Source organism: Mustelus asterias, chromosome 1 (assembly GCF_964213995.1).
Source record: "Mustelus asterias chromosome 1, sMusAst1.hap1.1, whole genome shotgun sequence".
In the NCBI taxonomy this organism is placed as follows: domain Eukaryota; kingdom Metazoa; phylum Chordata; class Chondrichthyes; order Carcharhiniformes; family Triakidae; genus Mustelus; species Mustelus asterias.
In genome coordinates this window covers 10772224-10795822 of record NC_135801.1, presented here as the reverse complement: position 1 = coordinate 10795822, position 23599 = coordinate 10772224, and the positions used below count along the sequence as shown (strand labels likewise).

Here is a 23599-nt window from a genome sequence, read left to right as displayed (position 1 = left end):
GTGCCACCATGCTGCCCCAAATACTCAACCGGTCTGGCAGCATCTGTGGAGAGAGAAACAAAGTTATCATTTCGAGTCCAAATATGGCTTCTTCAGAGCTCGTGTAAGAAGTGTCAGCTTCAGTAAGGTTAATTATTTTTCACTTGAAGATGTGCTCAAATTCCCTTCCCCTGAGACGTGCAGTAATTCACATCCTGAATTTCTCTCTCATAATTCCGTTTCATTTCAGGGAGGTGCCCGTCTCCTCAGGAAAATCACGTGAGAAAAACAGTGATAGACAAACACTGCAGTTTGCGGTTTTCACCCTGAGTGGCTGTGAAGGTTGCTGGGCCGGATGGGGACTGTACCCAACACCCAGGACTCTGAGGCTGTGCAGAGGTCGACAGCTACCGTGCAGAGTGAAGACCTCGGAGGAGGCTCACTTACTAACAGCCAACGGAGACCAAACTCCCCAGTCCGACAGAATGCACCAAGCTCCTCGCCCAGGCTGAAGGAGAGCTCAGACCCTTCGACATTTGAGCCCAGCCAAAGTGAAGGCGGTGCATCCAGCAAATCTTCCAATGGAGATCGAGACAAATGCGACGGAGGTGGAGAACTGGGAGAGTGGGGGAAGCTGGGTGCAAGAGACTGCAGTCAGGAAGGTGCAGGGAAAGTAGCTCCAAATGGATCAGAAATCAGCTTAGACACGCAGACAAACTGTGTGCTTAAAGGACAGCTAAACAAATGGGCTGATCCCGGGACTGACCATCAGCAGAGTAAGCATTCTGACCCTGGACATTCTGGCACTGACCGTCAGCAGAGTGAGAGTACTGACCCTGGACATCCCAGGACTGACCTTCAGCAGAGCAAACATTCTGACCCTGGACATCCCAGGACTGACCGTCAGCAGAGTAAGCATTCTGACCCTCTATCTAGTGGCACTGACCATCAGCAGTGCGAGAAGACTGACCCTGGACATCCCAGGACTGACCTCCAGCAGAGCAAACATTCTGACCCTGGACATTCTGGCGCTGACCATCAGCAGATTGAGAATACTGACCCTGGACATGCTGGAGCCAGTTGCCTACAGACCGATCGCAATGACCAAATGGGAAATGAGAAGGGTCCAGGTACAGGTCAAGAGATGGGATGGAAAGATACGACATCGTTAGTAGACCCACCCCTCCCGAAGGCTGCCCAGACCCAGCAGACCAAATGGGATTGCGTTGAAAGGAGAGAGGACGAGGGAGTTGAGATTAAGCGTGACCAGGAAAAGCCTGACACAATTGGAGTCCAGCCAGCAACGATAAACAGAGAAGCTGCCTTCAATTCAAAAATTGAAAACCAAGAGCGGGAGCTGGGATTTACAAAGGGCGCAGAAACTCCCCACAAAACTGACCCTGCGTTACCTTTAGAAACACCAAGAGGGACTCTGGTGTCTGCCTGTGACAGTTCCAGGGAGTCTCAACCAAACATGCAACCATTAGACACAGGGCCAAATTCAAGCGGGATAGAGCAACAGCAACAGCAAGAATCCAAGTATAAAGATGCACAGACAATGACGAGCCAGTCTCCAGGAAGCTGCTATCCTCCCAGTTGGAATAAATCTTGTCGAGATGTTGAGGTTCAGGCTGTTCTGCAAAGTTTTCAGTGTAAATCCACTGCAACTAGCCCCAAGAGTCCAGCTCCTGGCTCAACAGCTTCCTTACTGAGTGAGCGTCAGGCTGTTCAACAAGCCCATTCAGAAAACAGTGATTCTAAACTCACTCTGGCCAATGGTCAGTCAGTGCGTGTCAGCGATATCTACCAGGGGTCGGAACAACTGAAGGTAACATGTACTTTCACAGAAGGATCTGAATCATCCGATGTTGTCTATGAACTGGGTGAAGAGTTAACAGAGGGAGCCGAGAAGATCTCTGTTTTATCAGAGCTTACTTGCAAAGATAAAAATGCAAAGAAGCAGGAATCCCCTCAAGAGTCTGATTATCATCCAAAAGCTTCCTGCGTTAATACAAGAGAGCTACCAACTGCTGGAGGACATTTAGCGTGTGGAAAGGCACCATCTGCTCCTGTTAGTAATGAACCAGAACCTGGAACACATGACCATCTAAAGCTCAAAACAGAATCTGAACTCTTGAAGGACACTTCAAGGTCACACAAGAGATCTAAACAGCCGAGCATTTCCTGTGGTAACAATGAGCACCTAGACCAGCCAAGCATCGCTCAAGGATCTGTCCATTCCACCATTTCGCATTGCGTTGCTAAGGAACCTGATATTGCTGGTAATTTCGCTAACAAAACTGACATGTTCATCATTGATAAATCTGGCCAGTCAAGCATTGCCAGTGACCTCAATAAAAAAGGTGATCGACCACCGGGCCACACTAATAAATCTGACCAATCCAGAATGGGACCTGAAATGAACAAGCAATCTGGCCAGTTACAGAAATCTGACCAGTCAAAAATAGATCCTGACTTTAATAAGTTATCCCCGTGCTTAAAGACCACAGCAGACATCCACAAGGTTGCTGACCAGTCAAGCATCATAGATAACGACCAGAAGGAATCTGAAGCTGTTTGTCACTTGATAAAAAAGCCTGGCCAACCTCAAGCTGTTTACAGTGTTAAAAAGGACCATGTTCAGTCAAAGCATGACACCAAAAAGCAAACTAACCAATCCAAAGATGCACAAGACATCAGTGAGATGTCCAAACAGCAAAAAGCTGATTGCGACACCAGGAAAAGCTCTGACCGCTTGCAAGGCCCTTGCAGTGTCGCTAAGGGATCCGGCGAGTCGGAAATCAACCAGGCCACCAGTGTAGTGGTATCTGGGCAATCGAAAGGTATACATGTCTCCAATAATAAAGCAGCCCATTCGCAACCCCTTAGCGGCATCAGTGTAGAACCTGGCCAATCGAAAGCTGACTCTGACATCCGCAAAAAATCTGGTCGGTCAATAACCTCGCACGATAACGGTAAGAAATCTGCTCACTCAGAAGCTGGCTCTGCCCCTGATAAGGAAACTGGCCAGTCACAAACTCTTCACCAAGTCGGTAAGAAAGCCGAGAAGGCAAAACCGAACATTGATGTGAAAATCGAACAAAAGCAGTTGTCCAGTGACTCAAATAAGGAGACAGTTCAGTCAAAGAATGTGCGGGATGTGATCTGGGATGAGCAAGGCATGACGTGGGAGGTTTACGGCGCTTCCCTTGACCCGGAATCATTGGGATTTGCCATCCAGTGTCACCTCCAGAGACAGATCATGGAATATGAGAAGCAGATCAAAGTAAATAATCAGAGCAAAAGATCAGTGTCTATAGACGCAACTCCTGGGAGTAATAAAGCCAATAAAAGGAGGCAGCAAAATATATTCAGGACAGTTCTACAGAATATGAGGTCACCACAGTGTTGTCTTCGTCCACAGTCTTCCTCTGTGATTGACTGATGGGAATTGTAGGGGTAAACCATCCAAATTCTTTGTGACGGACTACGTCATGAGACTATTTTCTGAACACATTGTTTATGTGGAGATGGAACATGCGTTACATTTTTTTCCCCCTAAGATACATAGTGGGCGTAGTTACTCTCCATGGTCTTTCTATGGTGTATCTGTCCTCTCGATACAAATAAGTGTCATGTAGGTCATCTGTTAGACGATAATGACCAGCATTTGTAGACAAAATGACCCGATTAGATTTTATTTCATCATGACTTAAATCAAAATTATAGAGGTAACTGTTCTGTGAAGCTTTTATTCTGAACTTTATCCTTGGGCTTAAGAATGTGTATCCATTATCTCAAAGTCTACGGCTGTCAAAGTCTGGTCTAAAATGCATGAAAATAATTGATATATTTTAATGTTAATGCTACGAGGGAGGAAGGTTACACACATAGCCCATGACTGGTACAGTTTTGTGCTTCCTGTAGAATGTCCTCTGAAAATCAACTGATTATTGCAACATTTCAACGTAGAGCCAATATCGCAGTCATCCAATGTATAGTCACACAAGTACAGGGTAGTACATGACTTCCTGAATTCATTAAGGAAAGGATTGCGGCACTTGTCACAGATGCTTAATTTTGTGTAAGATGAAACATGTGGATTAATATACTGTACTTAGAAAACCAGGGCACTTTATATGTGATGAAAAATATCACAGTTACAAATTTTAACTTCTCCGAGGTGAACTACTCCTAGTTTTTTTGGATGACAGTCCCCACAATTTGCTGCCATGTTTTTGTAATTGTGTCACTGATATTAACTGTTTACTGTTTGTCTTTTACTAAAGCAGTGCAGTGCTTCCGATTAAAAATCCATCCTATAAACATCCCCCTAAACATAGTGAGTAACTGGTCCCTGGTAGCTCTCTCATATAAATATAAATGAGGAGGCCTGATCAAGGTCTCTTTGTCAAAATTGGATAGAAACATTGCGGTTCAGGTGCCGCTAAGCTGTTCTGCTGCTGGGATATTAGGGCAGGCAAAACAAAAAGCTCCCTGATTTCATTGTGTCCCAATCGCCCGACGCACCTCCCCTCCACACTCCCACCCTGCTACATTATAACTCCACCTGCTTCAGACTTAATAAACGATCCGATGTTCATTGGCAGCCCACCCAAGCAATACTAATGAGGCCTAAGGCCCAGTTTCTTAAATTATGATTATTATGCATTGTATTTTTACATTTCAATCCTTTTTCTGTCAAAACAATGTAATAAACATGAACGATATACGAGAAGAACTTTTTCTGTTTTCAGTTTTCTCCCAAAGGTGTTGAATTGAGTTGCATTGTTCTTGAATGGCCATCTTTGATTCCTTGTGGGGTTGGCCATTCTTTTAAGAGGTAACCTTAGATGCTTCATGCCGAAAAGAAAAAGAATAATGGTGTATCCAACACCTTTCACCACCTCTAGATCTCCAAACGCACTCTACAGCCAGTGAAGTGGTTTTCGAAGAGTAGCGCTGTCGTGGTGAAGGAAACACAGTAGCCAATTTGCACAAGGCAGGCTCCCAAAAATGGAAGACCATAAGATATAGGAGCAGAATTAGGCCATTTGGCCCATCGAGTCTGCTCTGCCATTCGTTCATGGTTGATAGGTTTCCCCATTCATTCATGGCGGATACCATTCTCCCGCCTTTTCCCCGTAACCTTTGATCCCCTTACCAATCAAGAAGCTATCCATCTCTGCCTTAAATACAGATAAATGAATAGATCATCTGCCTTAGGTGTTGCTTGAGGGATGGATGTTGGCTGTCGACCTTGAGAAGACCCCTGCTCTTTCTCGAAAAGTGTGGTGGAACGTTTTACATCCATCCTAGACAGCAAATGGGTTTCACACCTGACGTGAAAGGCAGCACCTCCGACATTTTGAACTCATGAATCTGGTTCAGAGTTAAAATTGTTATTATTGAGCCAAGGCCCTGTATTTACTGAGAATGGGGTGGATTCTCTCATGCAAGGCACGCCAGCATACAACACACCCATCCATGTTGGCAACGGCATGTTGTAAGAGAGGTGATATAATTATGCTTATTTCCTGTCATTGGAGTCACAGCAATACCGGACATCAGGGTCACCAACTAAATGCCTCGCCATGGAGCTGGGAACAATCAAGGACACACACACATTGTTCAGCCTTTACAAAGAGGCAAGAGGCTGCTATCACTATAATGCTGTACTGGACCTCTGAGTCCAGCCACTATCTGGCTGGACTTATGCCTACAAAATATTGATGCCTTCCATCTTAAACCATCGATAAACTTATCTGAAATATCTGAGTATCTACCCAAATCTCGCAAAAGTCCTGTTTATCTCTTAGCCTGTGTCTTGGTTGACCTATATTAGTTCCCAATCCACCCCTTCGCCCATCTCTTTAAATGACAATTTACAAGCATGAACTCATAAGTACATAAGAACTAGGAGCAGGAGTCGGCCATCTAGCCCCTCAAGCCTGCTCCGCCATTCAATAAGATCATGGCTGATCTGATAGTGGGTTCAGTTCCACTTACCCGCCCGCTCCCCATAACCCTTAATTCCCTTAATGGTTAAAAATCTATCTATCTGTGACTTAAGCACATTTAACGAGGTAGCCTCTACTGCTTCATTGGGCAGAGAATTCCAAAGATTCACTACCCTCTGGGAGAAGAAGTTCCTCCTCAACTCTGTTCTAAATTGACTCCCCCATATTTTGAGGCTATGGCCCCTCAAATCACTTCATGGACTCATTTCCTGTTGCGACTAGATTGTCCTTCATCCTTGCGACAGCCCATTCTCACCCACCCCACGATCTCCCTTGGACACTGGCCTCTTGTATTAAACCTCACTTCACTACCACTGGTGGCTGTGCCTCCTCCTGTCTAGGACTTACACTGAGCAATTCCCCACTTGAACTCCTCCACATCCCTCACCTCCCTCTCTGCTTAGAAGACCACACTTACGATGCACCTCTCTGACCAACCTCGTTCGCCCTCCTGACACATTCACTCCTTTGACTTGGCAGTCATTTTTGTTTTCCCTTATGTCTCGTTGAGGTGTCTTGGGATGTCTTTTCTACATCAGTTGTTCTTGTATCAACGCAAACCATTGCTTAAGGGTGAGGTTTTCTCCAGGTTACCTAGTTGGAACTATCAGCAGCTGAGATAGAAAGCGTGATCTATAACCCCTTATGATCTTCCCACCTCACGTTTAATTGCTTTCGGGCCATCAGTGTGATAATTATGGACGGCTTGGTAGCACAGTGGTTAACACTGCTGCCTCACAGCGCCAGGGGCCTGGGTTTGATTCCAGCCTTAGGTGACTGTTTGAGTGGTGGTTACACATTTTCCCTGTGTCTGTGTGAGTTTCCTCTGGGTGCTCAGTTTCCTCCCACAGTCCAAAGATGTGCAGGTTAGATGGATTGGCCATGCTAAATTGCCCCTTAGTGTCCCAAGATGTGTAGGTTAGGTGGATTGGCCATGCCAAATTGTCCCTAAGTGTCCAAAGATGTGCAGGTTAGGTAGATTGGCTATGATAAATTGCCTTTTAGTGTCCAAAGGTGTGCAGATTAGGTGGATTGGCCATGCTAAATTGCCCCCTAGTGTCCAAAGAAGTGCAGGTACGGTGGATTAGCCATGCTAAATTACCCCTTAGTGTCTCAAGATGTGTAGATGAGGTGGATTTGCCATGCTAAATTGTCCCTTAGTGTCCCAAAGATGTGCAGGTTAGGTAGATTGGCTATGATAAATTGCACCTTAGTGTCCTAAAATATGTAGTTTAGGGAGATTAGTGGGGTGAATATGTGGAGTTACGGGGATAGGGCCTGGGTAAGGTATTCTGTCAGAGAGTTGGTACAGACTCGATGGGCTGAATGTCCTCCTTCTACACTGCAGGGATTCTATGATTCCATAATCACTTTCTTTTAAATTCTCTCAGTTTGCTCAAAGTAACTGGGCTTGATTATTTCAGACAGTGTCAGTCACACAATGAGGTCAATCATTCAGCATGTCACCTTTCATTCCATGAGTAGCAGCAGTAATTACATTCTACTGTGCCTGTATAATCAAATTAACTTTGTGTTCATGAGCTTCCTCTCATTCAGCGTGTTCATTTGGCAAATCCCCAATCGTATAATAGCTTTCATTGTAGCTTTCTTGCGGTAATCAGATTTCGCAAAAAGCCCATGATTTAAAGAACATGGATATTTGCGCTCTGCCAAAAATTACTTGCGGTCATCTTTTTCTTTTCCGTTTTAATGTCATAGTACTCGTATTTCTTTCTCCAGATTATGGTTCCTTGCTAAAACCAATAGTTTATTGTCTGCCTGCACACGGTGAAACTATTTGTTCTTTCCACTCATTGTAATTCTCTTTGATCATGTTACCGCACAATGTTTTCAATACCCAAACTCACCTCACCATTGGAGTCATTAAGTCAGTTTTTTGGCAAGGGTAACAGAAGGTGTTGCAGCACAAAATCAGGATTAATGGCAGGCTATTGCTGAAAAGAGATGTGCTGCTGAAGTTTTTCATTTTGCACTCATCAGGACAAATGCCAAATTTCAAACGGTCGCAACAATTGATACTGCAGGGGAAGCGATGGCCTAGTGGTTTTATCAGTAGAGTATTAATCCAGAAACTCAGCTGATGTTCTGGAGACATGGGTTTGAATCCCGCCAGAGCAGATGGTGGCATTTGAATTCAATAAATAAAGTATCTGGAATTAAGAGTCTACTGATGACCATGAAACCATTGTTGATTGTCAGAAAAACCCATCTGGTTCACTGATGTCCTTTAGGAAAGGAAATCTGCTGCCCTTACCTGGTCTGGCCTACATATGACTCCAGAGTCACAGCAATGTGGTTGATTCATAGATGTCATAGAGTCATAGAGATTTACAGCATGGAAACAGGCCCTTCAGCCCTACTTATCCATGCCGCCCTTTATTCTTAAACTCTCAACTGCCCTCGGGCAACTAGGGTTGGGCGATAAATGCTGGCCCAGCCAGCGAAGCTCATGTCCCACGTATGAATAAAAAAGAGGTGACAAGGATACTGATTGGTTGGCAAGACTATGATTGGCTCAGGTGTTGCCATGGAGAAAGCAATGGGGGAACCACAGGCTCCCTGAGCTCCTGGGTAACGTAATAAAGATTTGGGCTTTGAATGTAGATGTAGAGGAGCATCTTGGAGGGCCAGAAAGTGGAATAAAGGTAGGCAGGGATTTGAAAATGAAGATGAGAATTTTAAAATTACGGCATTGCTTTGCAAAACCCAATATAATTTAGTAAGCACAAGGGTGAAAGGTGAACAGGACTTGGTTTGAGTTAGGATATGAGCAGCAGAGTTTTGGATGATCTCAGGCCTATGGATGGGGGGGACATGGGAAGCCGGGCAAGTGTGTGTTGGAAAAGTCAAGTCCAGAGGCCATTGAGGTACAATGAGGGTTTCAGCAGCTTATCTGCAGCACGGGTGGAGTCGGGGAGATGTAATGGAGGTGGAAATAGGCGCTCATAGCGATGGCACAGATAGATGGTCGGAAACCTATCGCAGGGACCAATGTGACATTAAGATTGCGGAGAGTAGGTACAGCTTTTGTTGTCAGGGAGAGGAATGGAGTTGATAGCCAGTGAACAGAGTACGTAGCAGGGATTGAAGACAATGGTTTCAGTCTTATCAATATTTGGTTGGAGGGAATTTCTGCTCAGCTAGCACTGGATATCGGACGTGCAGTCTGCCTATTTAGAGCTAGTGGATGGGTAAAGGATGTGGTGATGAGTTAGAGTTGGGATTACACACGGAAAATCTAATGTTAAATTTGCGAGTGGTACTGTTTATGGAGAAGAATGCAGCACTAAAATCAGAGCAGGTATTGATGCAGACAACCCCCACAGAGACTGGCTGAGGGCAAATATTCTTCTGCCAGGCCCTCTTATTTACCTTTTAATGAGAGGGAGAATCCTTCTGAATTCTTTACTTGAATATGTTTTTTCCCAACAGTCGATGTATTTGTACAGTCTCTGAACAAAAAAGCCAAGCATGCTGAAGCCCCCACCCAGGCTTTCATTTCAAAACCCAATGAATCAATCCCCCATTGAAATAAATGAAAGGTGGACGGGGGATAATGGCAGGATGACTGGCAGCAGGAAAATGAAGCAGTGTACAGTGAGAATTACTGGGGAATATTATTGTGAACTCTTTCACTGTGAATTAATCACAGACATTGGCCGGGACTCTACCACCTTGCCCGCCCAGAATCGGAGCGGGCGAGGGTCTGACAATGCGTTTTTAAAGTACCGCGGGAACAGTGTGCTAGAAAAAGAGTTCCAACTGGGTCAGCAACCAACAATGTTTCCAGATTTTGTTGCTGCAGGAGACTGTTTCCCAACATTGACGACTTGAGGAGGAGAAATCTTTTCTCTCAAATCTTTGCAAGTCTTTGGAACTATCTTCCTTAAAAGACAGTGGAAGCAGATCCTTTGAATATTTTTAAGGCAGAGGGAGAGAATTATAGAATCTTTACAGTGCAGAAGGAGGCCATTTGGCCTATCAAGTCTGCACTGCCTACAATCCCACCAAGCCCTATCCCTGTGACCTCATGTATGGCACCACATCCACTGTATTAAACATTTGTTCCTTCCATCACTCACGCATCATGGCAGCCATCTACAACTCATCAAAATTCCCCCCACTGTCCCCTTCCAAACCTGCGACCTCCACCACCCAGAAGGACAAGGGTAGCGGACACAATGGGTACACCTCCATCTGCAAGTTCCCCTCCAAGCCACACACCAAGCCAAACTATATAACTGTTCCTTTACTGTGGTTAGATCCAAATCCTGGAACTCCCTTCCTAATAGCATTGTTAGTGTACCTACACCCACAAGGGTGGCATGGTGGAACAGTGGTTAGCACTGCTGCCTCACAGCGTCAGGGACCCGGGTTCGATTCCCGGCTTGGGTCACTGTCTGTACGGAGTTTGCATGTTCTCCCCGTGTCTGCGTGGGTTTCCTCCGGGTGCTCCAGTTTCCTCCCATAGTCCGAAAGACATGCTGGTTAAATGCATTGGCCGTGCTAAATTCTCCCTCAATGTGCCCAAACAGGCGTCGCAGTGTGGCAACTAGGGGAATTTCACAGTAACGTCATTGCGCTGTTAATGTAAGCCTACATGTGACAATAACGAATAAATAAACTTTAAACCACATGGGCTGCAGGTGTTCAAGAAGACAGCACACCATCACCTTCTTAAGGGCAGTTAGGGATGGGCAATAAAGGCTGGCCTAGTTAGCAATGCCCACAGCCCGTGAAAATCAGCAGCCAATTTGTACACAGCAAAATGCCACAAACACCAATGTGTGGGCAAGTAGCCTGATTTGGAGGATAAACGTTGAGCACCAGGGAGATCTCCCCTGTTCAAAATAGTGCCACAAGAGCTTTTATATCTATTTGATAGGGCAGAGGATCCTTGGTTAAAGTCTCCTCTGAAAGAAGGCACTTCCAAAAGCATTGCATCCCTCAGTGTACCCCTGCTCAGGTACACTGAGGGAGACTTTATCATAGCCAGTACACCCAACCAGCACGTCTTTTGGACTGTGGGAGGAAACCAGAGCACCTGGAGGAAACCCACTCAGACACGGGGAGAATGTGCAGACTCCACACAGACAGTGATCCAAGCTGGGAATCGAACCTGGGTCCCTGGCGCTGTGAGGCAGCAGTGCTACCGTGCCACCATGCCACCTACTGGACAATCAGTAGATTATGTCTCCCATTTTAACACCTGACTATATCTTCATGCCGTGATATATCTGGAACTTATAACCAAATGGAGTTTCTTGCAGTCCATAATGCAGTGAGGTGAGCTGTATGGTGTTGAAGCAGCTCGCAGTTAGCTTAGGTATAGTCCTGCAATATTGCCATCTAGTGTACAGATTAAGCTATGTCTTTACTTATGTACATATACCCAATCCTTGGCTGAATTTATCCCGATGGACCGACCCTTCTCCTCACCCCCACAAAAATCAGCAAAAATCAGGACACTTGTCGTCAATTCTGAAGTCCCCTCCTCTCGGACACACCCCAATTGCATTGGGCACATCCCCATCTCATTAATGATTATCCAGAATGATTTACTGCTACCTGTTTTATACTGTGGTCACCTATCTTTCGAGAAATTGATCTGAGCTGTTGCCTAAACTCCCCATACTGTGGGGTAGGTCGTGACAATGTGCAATTAGCACTCATTAATGTGCTCTTAGCACTGCTGCCTCACAGCGCTAGGGACCCGGGTTCGATTCCTGGCTTGGGTCACCGTTTGTGCGGAGTCTGCGTGGGTTTCCTCCGGGTGCTCTGGTTCCCTCCCATAGTCCGAAAGACGTGGTGGTTAGGTGCATTGGCCATGCTGAATTCTCCCTCAGTGTACCCGAACAGGCGCCAGAGTGTGGCGATTACGGGATTTAATATTAATGTAAGCCTACTTGTGACACTAATAAATAACCTTTTTTCTTAGTCTAAAAAAAGGACAGTGAATTCGCAGCCCATTTTACATCCTTCTTTCTTTGTACCTCTATCGAAATCAATGGAAAGCTTCTTATAATGAGATATCTCGACAAAATATTGGTTTGGCCACAGTTAGAGTAGTGTGTGCAGTTTTGGATATCCTCAATATAGAAAGGACATGAAAGCTAGAGAGAGACTATGGCACATGTTCCTTGTGATGACACTGGGAATGGGAGAGAGCTGCGATTCTGGGATAATTTCCATCAAAACAGAAAATTGTAAATAGGAGATTTGATGGATGTTCTTAAAATGATTTGGGGGTTGGATAGAAACAGTAGGGCAAATCTGTTTGGAAAGTGAGTGTATAGGAGCCATTAGTTTAAAACAATGCCGACAGGATTGGGAAAACTGTTGAGGGGATTTTTTTCTTTATCCAGAGGATTGTTATGAATGGCTGAGACAGAGAACACTACTTCTTTTTGGAGATTTAGGGCGTGATTTTCCATTCCCACTGCCATGTGTTGCATGGAGGTGGCCCGCCATTGGCCAGTGGTGGGGTCTTCTGGTCCCATCACTGTCAATGGGGTTCCCTGTCTTATGCACTTCCCATCGCCGGGAGACCCGTGGCAGGAGTTCGCCATGTGGGATCCCGCCATGGTGGGAATGGCTGAAAAATTAGCCTTAGAATTTGAAGTAGAGTAAAATGGGGGACTGTAGGGAGAGAGTGCGTGGTTTGTTGTATGGTTGGGTTCTAGATGGGTTCTCCTTTCCAAGTTTATAGATGACACAAAATCAGGTAGCAGTTTGAGTTGTGAGGAGGATATAAAGACACTTCAAGGAGATTTGGAGAGGCTAAGTGAGTGGGCAGAAGTTTGGGAGATAGAATACAAAAGTGGAGAAATGTGAGGTACTTTGGTAGGAAAAGCAGAAATGCAGAATATTTCTGAAATGATGCAAGGCTGGGAAGTGCTGAACTTCAAAGGGAGTTGGGTGTCCTTGTTCATGAGTCAACTGAAAGCTAACATGCATGTACAGCAAGCAATTAAGAAGGCAAATGGTAAGTTGGTCTTTATTTTAAGAGGATCTGAGTATTGGAGTAAGAATGTTTTACTGTAACTATAAAGAGCCTTGGTGAGACCACATCTGGAGAATTGTGTGCAGTTTAGATCTTGCCGAAGAAAAGATCTACTTGCCATGGAGACAGTGTGTTGGGTCCATTCATTTGTTTGAAGGGATGAGAGGTCAGCACTGGCACGAGTCTTAAAATGTTTTTTTTGTTGAAAAGAACTTAAAAACTTAACATGACAGAAGCAAAAAAGTGAACTTCTAAGCCAGTGTCCTCGACAAAAAAAACGTACTGAAATGAGTGGAATCTATGAGCTGAACTGAACTGAACACTCGAAAACCAAAAATATATTTCAACCCTTATCTAGAACAGTGGTTCCCAAACTTTTTTCACTGGGCCACACTTTCGGAATAAAAATTTGCTCGCGCCACACCGAATTTTTGATTGATAAGAAATACATTCAAAAACAAAAAAAAAACAACTCCTAGCAGTGCTTGATTCGTAACATAGAACACAACTACTTTATAATGTGATCATGGGACATCCAAAAAGTATAAAACAATGCTTGTTTAAACCACGTTTAAATGTTTCTTTGATTGTCCTTGAATCCTCCCGCCATACTTGCCATCCTCTCTCGCCGCACCAGTGTGGCGCGCCGTACCCTTTGGGAACCACTGGTCTAGAAAAACAATCCTCACAGCTGCAGTTATGGGAAACTGGTGTTTGCCTGCACTGTGTACCCTTCAGGAATGCAGTCAGTCTTTCGCTCACCCATCATGCCTTCTGATTCTACATGTAGTCAAGCTTGCTACAATTGGTCAGCTTTGCAGAGTTAGTGAACCCCTACAGTCTGGAATTTAAATGTGATTGTGCGTAGCCAGAAATATCTTAAAATGAAGTCTTTGCGTAGACTGGAACAAACAGGGCTACGCATGCACAGGATCCCTCAGTGTGCAGCAAACGTTTACCAAACTAATTCCTGGTTTGGAAGGGTTGTCCGATGAGGAAAGATTAAATCGACTGGACCTTTTTATCACTGGAGTTTAAAAGAATGAGAGATGATCTCATGCAAATTCTTACAGGGCTTGACTGTGTAGGTGCAGGAAGGATGTTTCTTCTGGCATGAGCAGAGTGGGGATTAGGGGGTGTGGGTGGTCTAGGACACAGTCTCAGAATAAAGCCAAGCCATTTAGGACTGAGAAACATAGAAACATAGAAAAACTACAGCACAAAACAGGCCCTTCGGCCCCACAGGTTGTGCCGAACATATCCCTACCTACTAGGCCTACCTATAACCCTTCATCCTATTAAGTCCCATGTACTCATCCAGGAGTCTCTTAAAAGACCCTATTGAGTTTGCCTCCACCACCACTGACGGCAGCCGATTCCACTCGCCCAACACCCTCTGTGTGAAAAACTTCCCCCTAACATTCCCCCTGCACCTACCCCCCAGCACCTTAAATCTGTGTCCTCTCGTAGCAGCCATTTCCACCCGAGGAAAAAGCCTCTGAGAGTCCACCCGATCTATGCCTCTCAACATCTTATATACCTCTATTAGGTCTCCTCTCATCCTACGTCTCTCCAAGGAGAAAAGACCGAGCTCCCTCAGCCTATCCTCATAAGGCATGCCACTCAATCCAGGCAACATTCTTGTAAATCTCCTCTGCACCCTTTCAATCTTTTCCACATCCTTCCTGTAATGAGGCGACCAGAACTGAGCACAGTACTCCAAGTGGGGTCTGACGAGGGTCTTATATAGCTGCATCATTATCCCCGGACTCCTAAACTCAATCCCTCGATTGATAAAGGCCAGCACACCATACGCCGCCTTAACCACCTCCTCCACCTCCGGGGCCGATTTTAGAGTCCTATGGACCCAGACCCCAAGGTCCTTCTGATCGTCTACAGTACTAAGAGTCTTTCCCTTTATATTGTACTCCTTCATTCCATTTGATGAGGAGGAATTTCTTCACTCAGAGTGTGGTGAATATTTGGAATTCTCTGCTCCCCCAGAGGACTGTGGAAGCTCAGTCATTGAGTACGTTCAGATTGATAGATTTCTAGGTCTTAAAAACATCAAGGGATATGGGGATAGTGCAGGGAGATGGTGTTGACATCAGCCATGATCTCATTGAATTGCATAATGGGCTCGAAGGGCTGAATGGCCTTCTCCTGCTCCTATTTCTTATGTCCTTGTGTAAAGCACTTTTCTTTTCTGAAGTGCTGTCAAATTATATGTTTTATTTTTTTAATAATGAAGGGTAATTAGCTGGAGGTAATGGCACCAAATCATAGACTCCCTCCAGTGCAGAAAGAGACCATTTGGCCCATCGAGCCTGTGCCGACAACAATCCCAGCTAGGCCCTATTCCTATAGCCCCATGCATTTACCCTGCTAATCTCCCTGACACTAAGGGGCAATTGAGCATGGCCAATCAACATAACCTGCACATCTTTGGGGTGTGGAAGGAAACCAGAGCACCCGGAGGAAACCCACGCAATCACAGGGAGAACGTGCAAACTCCACACAGACAGTGACCCCAGCCAGGAGTTGAACCCAGGTCCCTGGTGCTGTGAAGCAGCAGTGCTAACCACTGTGCCACCATGCTGTATGTATTTCTGTTTTTCCTATCAAGGTACTACACAATAGCCTCACATTTCTCTACTTTGTAATCCATCTCCCAAATTTCTGCCCATTTAAAACATACAACAACAGCCTATATTTATATAGCATATTAAATGTAATAAAGCCCCAAGGTGGTCCACAGGAGCATTATTTGACACAGGGCCACATTGAAAGATATTAGGGCAGATGGACAAGAACTGAGTCAATAAAGTAGATCAAACTGTTCTAATGGAAGAAAGCGAGATGTAGAGAAGGTATTTCAGAGCTTAGGCCCTGGCAGCTGAAGGGGCGGCCACCACTGGTGGAGCGATTAAAATCAGGGATGTTCTGGAACCAGAATTAGATGAATGCAGATATCTCAAAGAGTTGTAGGGCTGGAGGAGACAGCAGAGGTAGGGAGGAGGTGCAAGCCATGGAAAAATTCAAAAACAGGAATAAGAATTTTAATATCAAGGCATTGGTTAACAGGGAGGCAAAATTAGTCAATGAGCACGGGATAGGTGGTGAAGGGGACTTGGTGCGAGTTGGGATATGGATATGGGATGAATTCAAGTATATTGGGGGGTGGGGGGTGGGGGGGGGTGGATAGAATGTGGGAGGCTTTCCCGGAATATGCAGGAATTGTCAAGTCTAAAGGTAATAAAGTCATTAAAACACATTAGCATACATGTACATATACAGAGATATGCACTCATACACACACTGACATGCACAAACACACGACCATACAAACGTACTGATGGAGATCAGCAATGGGGACCCTTATTTGCTCTTCTATAGAAGGGTTGTTGAGACTGATTGTTAGCCTAACTCACTGACCAATTTCAGCAAACTTACCACGGACAGAGGAATAAACGATGGATCTTCCGTCCTGCTCAGTAGCTCAGTGAGCTACACAGTTATCAGATGGAGATTTTATTATGATTAATGGAGAGATGTGATGGTAATGAAATGGTTTAAAGTTTATTTATTTGTGTCACAAGTGGGTGTACATTAACACTGCAATGAAAATCATAGAATCACAGAATCCTACAATGCAGAAGGAGGCCATTCGGCCCATCGAGTCTGCACCGACCACAATCCCACCCAGACTCTATCCCCATAACCCTAGCCAGTCCTCCTGACACTAAGGGGGAATTTAACATGACCAATCCATCTAACCCGCACATCTTTGGACTGTAGGAGGAAGCCTGAGCACCCGGAGGAAACCCACGCAGAGGTTACTGTGAAAATCCCATAATCGCCACACTCTGGCGCCTGTTCGGGTACACTGAGGGAGAATTTAGCACCTAACCAGCACATCTTTTGGACTGTGGGAGGAAACCGGAGCACCCGGACGAAACCCATGCAGAACGTGCAAACTCCACACAGACAGTGACCCAAGCCGAGAATCGAACCTGGGTCCCTGGCGCTGTGAGACAGCGGCGCTAACCAGCAGGAACTGATCAAACACGTGCCAGAACTCTCTGGGGAGGGCAAGAGGAGAGAAACAAAACATCATGTTAAAACATTCAGATGCTGATTTATGTTCATGTGGTCGATGGGTCGATTAATTTCAAGGCTGAGTGTAACAATTCAAAATAATGGCCATGGAACCCGACCAAGTGTGATGGAATTAAAATAGTGAGTGGTCTAATGATCCAAGATAAAGATGGAAACAGACTTGTAAAAAGGGCAGACACATTGCAATTTAATGTGATGTAATGCATTTTGGAAGGAAGAAATGAGAGTTATAATTGGATAACAAGACAGCTGGGGATTTGTGGACACAAATCTTTGAAGATCCCAGGGCAAGTTGATGCAGCTGTTTAAAAAGCATAAGGGACCCTAGTTTTTGAGGGAAATTCCCCAGCCTCCTTCACGTAAATCCCATTACGGCTGGAGACCTTTGTGTGTGGGGCCGTAACGGGATTCACGACAGGGAGATTTCATTTTTTAGATTCTCCCCACTCCCGTCCGGGGGCATTACCTGGTTTTCACTCTCACTGGGTGTGAAGCAGATTTGCAAAAATAACTATTAATTTAAATATTCAAAATCAGCTATAGGCCGAATTCTCCAGCCTCCTTGAATTCTCCTAGCGTGACGTGGAGCTGGCGAGCATCACTGCTGGTCTCCATAAGCGGAGACCAGATGTGATGAGCATGTTGGGGGAGTGGCTAGGAGGCCATTGTAGCCCCCCCCCCCCCCCCCCCCCAGTGGGAAGGGGCATGGCCCTGGCAGTGCCTCCTGGCACCTGGGCAGTGACAACCTGGCAGTTTGGCATACCAGGATGCCAGGGCGTGGTCTGAATTGGGCAGGGCCTGAAAAGTGTGGGATATGAAAGGCCAAGGCTTATAGGGGAGCCCATAGCAGGGCAGCACGGTGGCACAGTGGTTCGCACTGCTGCTTCACAGCTCCAGGGTCCCGGGTTCGATTCCCGGCTCGGGTCACTGTCTGTGTGGAGTTTGCACATTCTCCTCGTGTCTGCGTGGGTTTCCTCCGGGTGCTCTGGTTTCCTCCCACAATCCAAACATGTGCAGATTAGGTTGATTGGCCAGGTTAAAAATTGCCCCTGAGATGCGTAGGTTAGAGGGATTAGCGGGTAAATATGTGGGGGTAGGGCCTGGGTGGGATTGTGGTCGGTGCAGACTCGATGGGCCGAATGGCCTCCTTCTGCACTGTAGGGTTTCTATGAGTTCTCACACACCGGGGGGAGGCTTTGATGTTGGCAGTGGTGGCCGTTGGGGGCCTTAAAAGCTAATCGTTAAGGTTTTAGGTCTTATCAGCATCTTTAGGCCCTGTTCTTCCCATTCACGGCACAAATTACCCCACCCCGGCTCCAAAAATATGACTAAGTGGGGGCGGAGGATTGCGATTGGGTTTGAAAAACACTTAATTTTTTTTAGGAGAATTGCGCCCATTATAAACAATGGCATAGAAAACAAAAACAAAAGGCCTCAGCTAACCCTTCAGGCCTCAGCTAAGGCACCGGCGGTCCCTCGATCCACATTTACTTGGTGTCGCGTGTTTCTCCTGTGGCTCTGCATGTGACTGAACAGACTGAATCTCGACCCACAGATCTTTGGGCACATGGGGCAGAATGTCCAAGGTCACGGGAGCTGGAGTGCAGGAATTCCTATCTTCTCTTTCCTCATTCGCTGCCTGACCATTAAGACATTGGGAATCAAAGCCACTTGATGGACACATTGTCGCCATTTTGAAGGATTGGTAGCCAGCTCCTCCCAGTCATTGAACTGGTGAAACGACAATAATCTCTCCCTCAATATCAACAAATGAAGGGGATGGTCATCGACTTCAGGAGGCGTAGTGGAGGATGTGCCTTGTCTACATCAATGGGGACGACTTAGAAATGGTCGAGAGCGGCAAATGTTTCGGTGTCCAGATCACCAACAGCCTATCCTGGTCCCTCCATGCGGACACTATAGTTTAAAAAGCCCACAAATGCCTCTACTTTCTCAGGAGATGAAGGAAACTTGGCACGTCAACTACAACTCTCACCAACTTTTACAGATGTACCATCAAAAGCATTCTTTCTGGTTGTATCACAGTTTGGTATGGCTCCTGCTCTGCCAAGACTGCAAAAAAACTACAAAGGGTCATGAATGAAGCCCAGTCCATCACTCAAATCAGCCTCCAATCCATTGACTCTGCCTACACTTCCCGCTGCCTCGGAAAAGCAGCCTGCATAATCAAGGACCCCACGTGCCCCGGACATTCTCTCTTCCACCTTCTTTCATCGGGAAAAAGGTACAAAAGTCTGAGATCACGTACCAATCGACTCAAGAACAGCTTCTTTCCTGCTGCCCTCAGACTTTTGAATGGACCTACCTCGTATTAAGTTGATCCTTCTCTACACCCTAGCTAGGACTGTAACATTACATTCTGCACTCTCTGATTTCCTTCTCTATGAACGGTATGCTTTGTCTGCATAGCACGCAACAAACAATACTTTTCACTGTATATTAATACATGTGACAATAATAAATCAAATCAAATCAAATCAAATGCTGTCGTGCTTCAGGGAGAGCTTCTGGGTGTGTCTTTGAAAGGTTTTTGTTGCCCTTCCCTGGAACATAAGACCATAAGAACTAGGAGCAAGAGTAGGCCATCTGGCCCCTCGAGCCTGCTCCGCCATTCAATAAGATCATAGCTGATCTTTTTGTGGACTCAGCTCCACTTACCCGCCCGCTCACCATAACCCTTAATTCCTTTACTGTTCAAAAATTTATCTATCCTTGCCTTAAAAACATTCAATGAGGTAGCCTCAACTGCTTCACTGGGCAGGGAATTCCACAGATTAACAACCCTTTGTGTGAAGAAGTTCCTCCTCAACTCAGTCCTAAATCTGCTTCCCCTTATTTTGAGGCTATGCCCCCTAGTTCTAGTTTCACCCGCCAGTGGAAACAACTTCCCTGCTTCTATCTTATCTATTCCCTTCATAATCGTCTATGTTTTTATAAGATCTCCCCTCATTCTTCTGAATTCCAATGAGTATAGCCCCATCTACTCAGTCTCTCCTCATAAGCCAACCCTCTCAACTCTGGAATCAACCTAGTGAATCGCCTCTGCACCCTCTCCAGTGCCAGTATATCCTTTCTCAAGTAAGGAGCACTGGTCGATTGAGAGCTGAGAAAGCTGGAGATGCTTTTCAGCCACCCAGACAGTGTCCAGTTCATCAAAATGGTGGCATGGTAGCACAGTGGTTAGCACTGCTGCTTCACAGCTCCAGGGACCTGGGTTCAATTCCCGGCTTGGGTGCTCCAGTTTCCTTCCACGGCCCAAAGATGTGTGGGTTAGGTTGATTGGCCATGCTAAAAAAAATTGCCCCTTAGTGTCTTGAGATGCATAGGTTAGAGGGATTAGCGGGTAAATATGTAGGGATATGGGGGTAGAGATATGGGGGTAGGGCCTGGGTGGGATTGTGGTCGGTGCAGACTCGATGGGCCAAATGGCCTCTTTCTGCACTGTAGGGTTTCTATGAATCTATGAAATTGGTTTTGCCTGGACGTTTGTAGAGCTGGCTTCAGGGGAATTAACATTTGTTCAACAGTGCTCTCAATGAACCTGGAGGACGTGGTGGTGGATACGATGCTAATAGAATTTCTCTGGCGCTATTGTGACACACAGATACACAGCTCAGATCTCACTGCAGAACAGGAGTGTGGTAACAACAACTGAGACACCAGAGCTTTTATTAAATGTCAGAGGTCAAAGTGTTGCTAAACACTTGCTGCCGTATTTTGTTCAAGGGTGGCTGATCTGGTATTGAATCCCTTTTTCAATGGTGGCTTTGTGAGAGAGGTGGCTGCCAAGGAAGCAGATATCCACACCATAGTCCAGAGTCTGTGACCTTTCTACGATTTCATGATATGAGGCTACAAGAAGAGTTGGTGATCTGATAGGTGGCCCGTCATTTGCTTACAACCCCTTCCCTCCTCACTCCAAGATGTTCTACTCCCTGCAAGGAGCCAGATAAAGTCAAATTGTTCTTTTATGGCTCATGTATGCGGGTGGCATGGTGGTTAGCACTGCTGCCTCACAGTGCCAGGGACACGGGTTCGATTCCCGGCTTGGGTCACTGTCTGTGTGGAGCTAACATGCTCTCCCTGTGTCTGCGTGGATTTCCTCTGGGTGCTCCGGTTTCCTCCCACAGTCGGAAAGACGTGCTGGTTAGGTGCATTGACTCGAACAGGCGCCGGAGTGTGGCAACTAGGGGAATTTCACAGTAACTTCACTGCAGTGTTAATGTAAGCCTTACTTGTGACGAATAAACAGACTTCAAAAAAAAACTTTTGTTAAACCTAATTGCAATATCTTATTGTAATGTTTCTTGTTCGCCCCAATGTTAATTTAAAAAAAATGTTTTTCTAACTCTATTTCCTGGCTCCTATTTCATTTGTGTGTTTTTTGCCATCAGATACACATGTTTTCCAGCCACGAATATTTTTTGCAACACAAGAGGAATCAGGTGGTATTGGATCATTTAAACATCGGGAAATGGGTTCACGGTCAGGGCCCATAAAGTTACTCCTGGTGACACATCCTCTAAAGTCCAAAATTATCAGATGATAAACAGTTGCTTCTCTGGAAACTAGAGTTTGAGTGACGGGGCAAATAAATGAAACCAGGGCGGTACCAGATCAATCTTAAACACTCATTTCCCACTGTCAGATTACCGAGAATAAAATCAGTAACCCTTTGTTTCAAGTTGGCAGCAATGAGGAATTAATAGTAGGGTAACAGACAAATCCAACAAAAATCAAGGTGTGTATGTAGGTAGGTGTGCTTGCAGCCACCTCCCGCTTGCACCCACCTACTGAAATATCATTGCAACTGCGCAATGACATCACGACACGCGCCCGATGTCTTCTTGCGTGATTTTGCGCATTCTGGGTCGGGCCCGTGTTGGCCCTCGATGCATAAAATTCTGGCCATAAACATATGCAGTAGCAGCAAGAAGCGGCCATTCAGCCCCTTGAGCCTGCTTTGCCATTCAGTAAGATCATAACTGACCTGTTTGTGGCCTTAACTCCAAATTCCACAATAAGCCTCACGGCGCCAGGGACCCGGGTTCGATTCCTGGCTTGGGTCACTGTCTGTCTGGAGTTTGCACATTCTCCCCGTGTCTACGTGGGTTTCCTCCCACAGTCCAAAGATGTGCGGGTTGGGTGGATTGCCCCTTAGTGTCAGGGGGGCTAGCTAGGGTAAATGCATGGGGTTATGGGGATAGGGCCTGGGTGGGATTGAGGTCAATGCAGACTCAATGGGCCAAATGGCCTCCTTCTGCACTATAGGATTCTATGATTCTATGATTCTAACCTCTGATTCCCTTGTTAATTAAGAATCTATGCACCTCTGCCTTAAAAATATTAATTGACACTGCATCCAGTGTTCTCTCTGGGAAACAGCATTCCAAAGATTCATGTCCTTCTGGGAGAAAACATTTCTTCCCAAGAAATAAGACCTCTAATCCACCTAACCTACACATTTTAGGGCACTAAGGTACAATTTATCATCCTAACCCACACATCTTTGGAATGTGTGAGGAAACCGGAGCACCCGGAGGAGACCCACTCAGACACGAGGAGAACGTGCAGATTCCACACAGACAGTCACCCAAGGCGGGAATCGAACCGGGGTCCCTGGCGCTATCAACTGTGCCACTGTGATGTTTGGCAAATTATCTTAAAGCTGTCCCACTTGGTTTTCCACCATCTAATCTACCAAAGGTCTTTATGATTTTGCACACCTCCATCAGATCTGCAGGGGGACAATTCCAGCTTCTCTCATCTCTCCGCTGAACTGGAAGTTCTCTCTTAGAGGACTCCTGCATTGTAGGGCTTCTATGATTCTATAATTCTATGAGGTTTTCACCATTAGGAAAGGTTCCAAGAAGGTGAATAATGAAAGGTTGACTCCGCTGTTTTTGTGAGAATGGGAGGTCGTAGACTGAGGGTTATCAGCGGAAGAAATAAAGAGGAAATTAGCAAAATTCTTTGTTTGCACACAAAAGAAAGAATGCATTTATATAGCACCTTTCAGGATGTCCCACAATCTTCCACAGCCAGTTAAGTATTTTTTGGAGTGTAGTTGCTGTTCCACTGTGGAAGATTATTCAAATTTGCAGTGTTTTTCTGCGAGTGTAGATTGTATATTAAGAGATGATGGAGCAATGGTAAGAAACTGGGCTAGTAATCCCGATCCTGGGAACGTAGGTTCAAATCCCACCATAGCAGCTGGTGGAGTTTAAATTCAGCTAATAAAAATTAGGATTTACAAGTTAAATGCACTAATGGCAACCATTAAAATATCCTTGTGTTTTAACGAGGGAGGTTGAGGGGCGACCTGATAGAGGTTTAAGATATCACGAGTGACATGAACAGAGTGGATAGTCAGATGTTCTTTCCTAGGGTAGAAAAGTCAAGTACTAGGGGAAATAGGTTAAAGATGCAAGGGGAA

At 45.6% G+C, this 23599-nt stretch overlaps 1 protein-coding gene across 1 annotated transcript; it reads left to right on the top strand.

The window, feature by feature from the left end:
- The first annotated feature begins 334 nt into the window (after window positions 1-334).
- On the top strand, window positions 335-4709 carry LOC144498785 (uncharacterized). Its single transcript, XM_078220917.1, has one exon. It carries the CDS (start codon window positions 335-337, stop codon window positions 3422-3424), a length of 3090 nt encoding a protein of 1029 aa, XP_078077043.1. The 3' UTR covers window positions 3425-4709.
- Window positions 4710-23599: the final 18890 nt, after the last annotated feature.

What these genes read in the sequence shown, in the direction of transcription:
- LOC144498785 (XM_078220917.1), top strand. Translation starts at nt 335, where the DNA reads ATGGGGACTGTACCCAACACCCAGGACTCTGAGGCTGTGCAGAGGTCG.